Source organism: Nothobranchius furzeri, chromosome 6, assembly GCF_043380555.1.
Source record: "Nothobranchius furzeri strain GRZ-AD chromosome 6, NfurGRZ-RIMD1, whole genome shotgun sequence".
Classification (NCBI taxonomy): domain Eukaryota; kingdom Metazoa; phylum Chordata; class Actinopteri; order Cyprinodontiformes; family Nothobranchiidae; genus Nothobranchius; species Nothobranchius furzeri.
The window spans coordinates 82146158-82155239 of record NC_091746.1 but is presented as its reverse complement, the minus strand read 5'-3'; the positions used below and the strand labels follow the sequence as shown (position 1 = coordinate 82155239).

General features: G+C 45.7%; 1 protein-coding gene across 1 annotated transcript in view; it reads right to left on the bottom strand.

Moving 5' to 3' along the window:
• Nucleotides 1-1351: 1351 nt before the first annotated feature.
• maml3 (mastermind-like transcriptional coactivator 3) overlaps nucleotides 1352-9082 on the bottom strand; it is a 169174-nt gene continuing 161443 nt past the window's right edge. Inside the window, exons 4-6 of the mRNA XM_070552604.1 lie at nucleotides 8343-8600; nucleotides 4175-4256; nucleotides 1352-2526 (exon numbers count right to left, since the gene is read on the bottom strand). Coding sequence (XP_070408705.1) covers nucleotides 1451-2526; nucleotides 4175-4256; nucleotides 8343-8600 — 1416 coding nt within the window. The 3' untranslated portion in view covers nucleotides 1352-1450. The remainder of the gene's footprint in view (nucleotides 2527-4174; nucleotides 4257-8342; nucleotides 8601-9082) is intronic.

Genomic DNA, 9082 nt, shown 5'->3' with positions numbered 1-9082 from the left:
AGTTTTGTTTAATTCTTATATTGAGAACTTTATAGATGGTCGTTTAAACACTGCTCAGTTTTATTCATTCAGATTAAAATACAGTTTTTCATTTTCTCCTCGATTTTGAACAGAATAAAAACTAGCTGACAAAGCCATGTGCATGGTTTAACTTTCGTATTTTTTATTAATTGAAGGTACGATTTGTAAATTGGAAAATATATATATATATTTCTGAGCTGTGTTTTTATTTGTGCTCCTGGCACACTCTGCACTCCGTACAAATTTATCAAACGTGTTTGTCTCGCACAACAAAGATGCACAAACAAAAATAAGGCTAACTGAAATGATCTTCCTCTTAGAAGTCTAATTATTATTATTATTATGTTTAAAATAACAACAAACATAAAACGAATTTTTTCTTCTGTTGAAATTTCCTCAAAACAAAGAAGCCACTTGTGGTGCTTGATTACATTCGTGCCCTGTGGTCTTTCTGCGTTTTGTCAGGCGGATGTTTGTGGTTTGTGTCACACAGACAGGTTTTATGTAAGATTCTCTGTTAGCTTCCTCTCACACATCCGTACCCAGGTCGGTGATGTCGTGCGCTCACGTGAAAGCCTCTCTTGCTTCAGCTGCCTATTCTCTCACTGCTTTTCACTCTTTTGTTTTCTGTTTCACGTAGACCCATCATCACAGCGCAGAAAATCAACCCCCCGAAAATGCCAGCCGGGTCGGTTGCCTAGCAAAAGCACAAGAGGGCAGACTGTGCTTGTTTTGCACAATAGAGGAACACCATTTGTTCTGTTGTGATGCGCACAATTTAAACAGAGACAAGGAGAGCTGGGAGTGACGAACGAGTCTGGAAGGAGGACGGGAAAAACGAGCAGGAGGGTGGGATGATCTGGGATCATTTGATTTTTGTTAAAGCATACTTATGTATGGGAGGGGGGTTAAATGGAAGCACTGTGAGCATTTTTCTCGATTTAGCGTGATATCCAGAGCGCTTAGCAGTGTCTTAAAATCACACAAATACATTTTCCGCGTTGGGAACAATTCTTACTTCCTCTTCATCGGTCTGTGGATCGGAACCTGCTCCTCCTGAAGCCAGAACTCCAAACGCCACGGTGGCGTGACGCGGCTTCACTTCAAACACTGAGGAAAACTGGATTTGTGGAGAAAAAAGTGAAACTAAAGAAACACACGTCTTAATCTCTATACTGGGTTTTCATTATTATACACAAGACATATGAGAGCTCTTCCCAACGCAAACACACACATACGGACAAACACACACATACGGACAAACACACAGAACATAAGAACACACAGACTCACTTATAGCCTTTCTCATGTTTTACAGAACAAAACATGCCAGTTTGTGTCTTCTGACCCTTTTTGTTTTATTTTCTCAGGTTTAAACGTTTGTCGGACCAGAATGTTTAGTTCTGTCAGGGAAAACTTTTCCCGTTGGCTATTGACTCTGGAAAAGCTCGTCCATCCAACCATCACTTGAGTCCAGCTCCGTCCCCGAGCCATCACCCAGACCAAAGGCTCCCCCTCCTGAGGGCCCGCCCCCGTATCCGTATGATGACATGTCCTGATTGGCTGTCCTTTGGTAGCCCTGAGGCTGACCTCCGACTCCCCCCGGTCCGTAGGGTCCACCTCCTCCCCCGCCTGCCACTAATCCTGGGCCTCCTGGGCCCGGCCCAAAACCCCCCATCCCAGACATCCCCTGACCCATCATGCCCTGGTTCATGACCATGGGTCGGGGCTGGTTGGTCCTGGGCTGACCACCCATGTGAGGGCCCATCATTGGGCTGCCCATGCCCGCTGCTGGGTTTCCCACCCTGGGGTCCATCCCCGGGCCCGCCTGTCCGGGACCGGGAAAGTGTTGCTTGGTCATACGCGGAGGTTGACCCGGCTGCATCCCATAACCCTGGGAGGAACTGAACCCCACCATGTCTCCTCCCCCTCCTCCTGTAGTCCTCCCCACTGCTCCCCCCATGGCCTGCAGACTTTGTCCTTGTTGCTGCGGCCAACCACCAGCTGCCATCCCTCCACCACCGCCTCCAGCTCCCAGCATGCTTTGCAGTCTTTGAGTCTGGGCTTTGGCAGTTGGAGGACCTTTGAGTGGCTGCTGAGTCATGGAACTCATCAGCATCCCTTGACTTCCATACCCTCCAGTTCCACCACTCCCGGGACCTCCAGGCATACCTCCGAGGCCGGAACCGGCCCCCGCTTGTCTAGACGGCCCTCCAGCTGGGTTGTGCTGCGGTGGAAGACCCATGGAGGCTTGGACGCTTTGGCTCTGGTGCTGCTGCTGGTGGATCATTTGGCTCATGGAAGGATTGATTCCATACAAGGAACCCTGGTTGGAGCCCTGGGGGCCATAAGGTAGACCCATTTCGGTTTGGGGTCCCACAGAACCCCCCTGCCCCTGAACAGAGCTTATTTGGACCATCTGCTGCTGGCTATGTGGCTGTAGAAGACGTGAGGTCCGAATGCTTTGGAGAGGCTGACTCCTGGATGCCAGATCTTGGGGAGGGCCTTAAAGAACAACAAATAAATAAATCAAAAATCAATCTGGAGAAATACAAAAGAAATCCATTCTGAAGGGATTCAATTCAAATTGTTTATTTCAGAAATGATTTCCCATCTTTAAGAAACACCAGCAAGTCTCATTTTCCCCTATTAGAAGGAAAGTAGAGCTGAGGAGGTCTGTGAGTGCAGAAATGTCTCTAAATCCTCCCATAAACCCACTTCTGACTCAGTTTCACTAATCCCTCACCTCCCAGCTCCAACTGGAAATGTAACAGAGGAGCGAGAACAAAGCGGAGCAGTCAGACTCCTAAGTAGGAAGAAAGTGAGATGAGTTGGAGGAGGCATCACACTGTCAGGTACAGGATGATTACAGCATCACAAATCCATAATCAGGTAGACGGTGGGGTTAAAAAGGTCCTTAGATTTTCAGGTTTTATGATTCACAGCTCAAACAAGTAAACATGACCTCAGGTGAGCACGATAGACAACTATTTATCATCACGAAGAGACACAAAAACCTCTAACTAAACATAAACCTCTAACATAAAGGAAGGTGTGAAAATGAGCTTGCAGAACCAACTTCAGCTGTGATGATAAAGTCGTTTTCTGTCACCGCTGCATCTTACGAACTCTTCTTTAAACATTCGAAAAAGAATAAAATAATTGTTTGTTGCATCAAGGAGCCCAAACCATCAGCGCTCTACCGCCATGCTGACAGCTGCTATGAGCTGTTTGTGCTGCAGTGCATTATTGGTAAACACTTGGACTTACATAAGAAGTTTGTTTAGATAAAAGTTTAACCCTTCTAAACAAGTCATGACCTGTCATGACCTTCAACGTGCCTTTGGAAGACAAGCTGGAGCTCTTAGTTATTATTGCAGATATTACTCATTTATCATTCCAGGTCTCAGGAGGAGCATGCCAGGATGATGGTGCTCCCTGAGTTAACACACACCTGTATGCTCCTGAGGATCAAGCTGGCCACGCGCCTGCATTATTTTACCGGTTGTCTGTTACCTGAGGATGGAGTTAGCTGATTTGGGACCTGGATCAGACCAGATAGCATTTGTTTTATAGAATGTTCTGGAAGAGGAACCCTTTAGATTCTGACTTTACTTCCTCTGAAACCCTCCTCTCCCTCTCCACAACATCCAGTAGACGAGCAGACAGACTCAGATGGTTTTAAACGGCTTTCGACTCGACTCCCTTCATCTCTCCGTGATCCTCTCGTCCACTCATCTCTTCTTTTCTCTGTATTTTCATGCTCACCCTCTACCTACCAGGCCATCTACCTCTTCCTCTTGTCCCCCCCTCGACAACTCCCACTTCCCTCCTCTCATCCATCTCACTGACTTCACCGGAACTCTGGGGGATCCAGGACAGACACGTTGCCGTGGTAACAGGCAGAGCAGGGATAATACATATATTTATATATACTTTTCAGAGAGAATGAGGCAGAAGAGCACCTCTGAGTGCCGACTGCTACAGATACGTGATCGAGGCAGAGAGGAGAAGGTGGGCTTCAGAGAAGATTTGGTCGCGTTGGATTCAGAGCTGCTGCAAACTCTTCACACGCAAATCTTTACATCCTGGCTGGTTTGTTTTAAAGCTTTGTTTCGTTTTAGCAGATGAAAGGAAGGTTTGTGCGTCTCACCTTGGTACTGATTGACTTGAGGATATGGATTTCTCTGAGCCTGGCCCATCTGCCTCTGGCCCAGCTGCTGCTGCTGCTGGAGCTGAACACAGAAATGAGAAGTTTCAGTGACTCCTGTGCTAAAATCACGTAACACTTTATCAGTTGTAGACGAACATCTAGTTATTACTCAACGAGAGTTATGAGACACTTCAGACACAGAAAAAAAAACATTATATGAAAGTGATTAAAAATGTTAAAGAACAGAGGATTTATGTTTCTCATCCACTCCGGCACCGAAAATGAAACTAAATTAAAAATGTTGAGTAATTTCAGCACAAAAGCAAGTTTAATCTGTAGAGCCGTGACCTCTGACCTCTCATCAACAGCTAATAGAGCCACATGAACAACAGATCAGTTGCTAATGGGGCGACGGTGGCACAGGAGTTTAGCGCTCGCCCCGTAATCGGAAGGTTGCAGGTTCGAGCCCCGCTCAGTCTGTCGCTGTCGTTGTGTCCTTGGGCAGGACACTTAACCCACGTTGCCTGCTGGTGGTGGTCGGAGGGACCGGTGGCGCCAGTGCTCGGCAGCCTCGCCTCTGTCAGTGCGCCCCAGAGCAGCTGTGGCTACATCGTAGCTCATCCCCATCAGTGTGTGAATGTGTGAATGACTGATTGTGTTGTAAAGCGCCTTGGGGGGTTCCAGGACTCTAGAAGGTGCTAGATCAAATACAGGCCATTTACATTTACCAAAGTTAATAAAGAAGCAGCAGTGTTGCACTTATTGAGAAGCTACAGTTATGTATCTGGATTTGCTTTGTGTATCGTAAAAAAAAGGAAACATTTAATAGTAAATGTGAACACGGTCAAACTGTCTGTGAGGAAATAAACACCCAGCTAAACGCAGGAATCTGGGATTTTGTTTTGTTTTTTCTCACCTTTTCCAGATTTGGGTTGAGAGCAAACAAAAATAACTAAACTAGAACAAAACCATTTTATTTCGTCTGTTCGTTTGTTTAGATGTTAAAGTCCACCTCAAAAAGATAAATAAGTAAATAAAGTTTATTTAAACTTTCTCAGTGGCCTAGTGGTAGAGTGTCCGCCCTGAGACCGGGAGGTCAGGGTTCAATTCCTGGTCGGGTCAGACCAAAGACTTTGAAAAAATGGGACCCAATGCCTCCCTGCTTGACTCTCAGCATTACGGGGTTGGATTGGGGGGTTAAACCACCAAATGGTTCCCGAGCGCGGCCGTGTCTGCAGCTCACCACTCCCCCAGGGGATGGGTCAAATGCAGAGAACAAATTTCGCACACACACCTGTGTGTGTGACAACTAATGGGACTTTAACTTGACTTTAACTTTAAAGAGCAAATCATAAAAGATTTAAAATACATGAAATTAAAATAAATAAAAACAATAAGAAGCAGTACTAAAACGTGATAGTCGTTTATTCCAATTGTTTTATTTTTTATCAGATTCATTGACATTTTTGGAATTATCTTTTTTATACAGTGCACATCTGCCCCTATGTCACGATACAGATGCTGAACGCTCAGTGTCAGATGTTCACAGCAGTTGTGATTTAGCTTCCAGATGTTGACACAGCTGTTACGTCTGGGTGCTGTAGGAGTTAGGACGACGTTTGCACCATTGAAGGCTGAGTCCTGGTGCAGGTGTTGCGACGGATGCTAGACAGATGTTGGTCGTGTGGCGATCCGGCAACGGGGACAGATGTTTGACTCTTTAGAAACCAACGGTGTTAAGACTAATGAACCGGGCAGATGTTTACCAGCTTAGAGACAGATGCTGACTCAGAAACATCAGCGTGACAACCCGTTCTTACACCTTATTATTACCGACACCAAGAACTAAAGTTTGAATCCATTCCAACATCTCAGGTCTACACGAGTACAACAGCAGTGGTGTAGCATCAGTTGAAGAGTCTGCCTTTTACACTCAGATGGTTTAATCCGTTATAAGTCAGACTGAGTCTTGTAAACGTCTCTCAGCTACAACAAACCTGTTGAGTTTTAATTAGCTGTTGCATGTCAGCTGGCTGTGGCAGACCATCTTTAATGATGTGGTTCCCTCGTTTATTCAATACATTTGCAGTGGCCTCAGGTAAGTCAGGGGTGGGGTAGAGTAGGGGTTAGGGAGTGAGACACACCACAGTTGAGCTTCAGATGGCAGGATTTAGAGTCTTATTTCCTGATATTTGGACATCTCTCCTCTGATTGGCTAACATCAACGCAACTCTACCACTGACTCCGTTTGCTCTGCAAAACTGATGCTTTATCTCTACACGTAACACAATCCTGGAGGAGTTCTGCTGCGTTGTTGACTTGCTAATGCTAACAGTTAGCTTCTACTAGCCGAGGCGCTCTCTGCTGATTCCCGGACGCTAAACCAACAACAGCCTTTAACGTTGCGAGTCACGATGGATTAGTCCAGGAATGTTAAGTGACAGTGTGACGTAAATCTGTCAGACTTTCCCTCTCCTTGTTCCAACGCTGCACGTAGGGGTGGGCGGTATAAACGGTATACGGTAGAAATGATATTAATTTGGCCAACGGTAGAGATTTTGAGTATATCGGCCTATCGCGGTAGCGCATGTTGATGATGTCATCAAGCGGCGTCTGTTGAGGCTGAAAGCATGGAGCCTGTGGTGGAGGAGGAGTAGGTTCTCGTAAAGAAGACCGGTGCAACATCGGTCATTTGGACTTGGTTTGGCTTTAAGGAGTCGGATGTGGAGCAGAACAATATAATCTGCAAAGTATGCCGGAAAAAGTATTATCGAATAGAGAGAATACATCTAATTTGTTTTACCGCCTCAAAACGAAGCATGTTGTGGAATACGAAGAAAGCCAAAAACTGCGTCCTCAACAAACGCCCAGTCAGTCGAGCGGTAAGAAAAAAGGGGGTCTAACCAGCAGACGGATATTTTACAAGCATTTGCTAAAGGCACTCAGTACGAGAGAAATAATCAACGGTGGATTGATATTACAAACGCCATTACCACGTACCTGTGTAAGGACATGGTTTCTTACAGCGGAGAAAAGCGGCTTTCGGGACATGATTAAGACACTCATCCACGTTACGAGTGTGTTTATTCTGCTGCTGCAAAGTATCTGGTGTGTGAGTATGTTTAGGAATGGTCAATTTTGACATATATACAAAAGAAAGTCGCAATATCGCAATATATACCGTTACCGCACATTTTTTAAATTATATCGCAATATAGATTTTAGGCTACATCGCCCACCCCTAGCTACACGTCACATTCAACAGGAAGAAGACTCGTTTGTCTTTGAAAATCCGACAAAGACAATCCAACCTTTTAGAAAGCCCGGGTTTATGATCTGAGCGATCCCGACTTGCTTCCAAGCCGACACGAACGATGTTCATCCACCACACATGATAAGAATACCAGAGAAGATTCCTTTGGAGCTACCGTGGCGACCATCGTCCTTACGAAAGTCAGGATGACACAATCGAGTCAAAAATCATTGTAATTATCCTGCTGCGTGAACTGGGCTTGTGAACGTGTGTGTGGGGATCAATGACGGACTACAGTGTAAAGCACTCTGGAGTCCTCTGACTCAGAAATACAGGTGCGGGTCATTTATCAGTTATCTTTTTGTGGACAGCTGCCAAATGCAAACGGGAAATATGGCAGTTTTATGAAAATAAACTAACAAATATTAGTTCAGTTTTGCTACATGTTGATGCAATTTACTTATTGTAAATAACTCATACAGACATTATTTACAGAAATTATGGATTTGGTTATTAATCAGCTGCTCTTCATGGACACGTTGCTCTCATTCCTTAAACCCCAGAAGGCCGAGTTTTATTTGAGACTCCTGTGTGTGTGTGTGTGTGTGTGTGTGTGTGTGTGTTTTCTGCAGATCCAATTAAAAGCAACAGTGGGTGGTGACATCATAGTTCAGAATGTTTTAACACCTGATTCCTGCTCAGGAGGAGAAATATGAAGGAAACACCACATTATCACAGCAGGAAGGATGCACTGCACACACACACACACACCCACACACACACACACACACACACTACAGTGGTAATTATACATGCAGCCAGACAGTGAAGAAATGGACCAGCTGCTGCTGTCAGCACCGCACACAGACACATAAACATGTATGAACAGATAAAGCACGCATGTTATAATCTCACCTGTTCGGCCAGAAGATGCTGCTGCCTCTGCTCTCTCAGGAGCTGCTGCTTCTGCTGCTCCATCATTTGCATCTGAATCCTCTTCTCCCGCTCCATCGCCAACATCTGCTTCATCATGGCCGCCTGCTGCTGGTTGCTCGCGTAACCTGGAGGGGGTCCCGACCCCTGGTTGGGCCCCACCCCAGAGGCGACGCCCCCCGCAGGGTGAGGAGGGGGGATTGCTCCAGGTTGTCGTGACATTCCCACCACACCTTGTTCCTAGACAGAGACGGGAAGCAGATCAGTATGACTGTTCCACTGTTGATTACATCACTTCCTGTCATGACAAATGTTCTTCCTGTTGGACACGAGGTTGCAACTAGCAGACACATCTTCTCACTTATCTCCTTAGGTGTCGGTAGTTTGAACTTGTTGCAGCTGTAAGTAAGGATCGTTTTTCCTCAGGATTTTTATTTTTTACAAAAGCAAAAGACGACATTTTACAGCTTCGTCCCAGTTAAACAACCTTCTGACCTCTAGTTAGAAACACAATTAGCACTTTAAGAAGACGTGACGTCATAAAAGAGCACATGTGAAATCAAGTGAGCAGAGGCTGACGTTAAACTACGGAGACGTCCCTGACGTGTCCTGATGAAACAGCAACATGGCCAACAAGAATCTTTTAACGCCCAGTGTGTGCAGCTGTGTTTAGCGCCAGGCAGTTCAGAGTAGGTATTGCAGCTACGGTAGCCCACACGCAT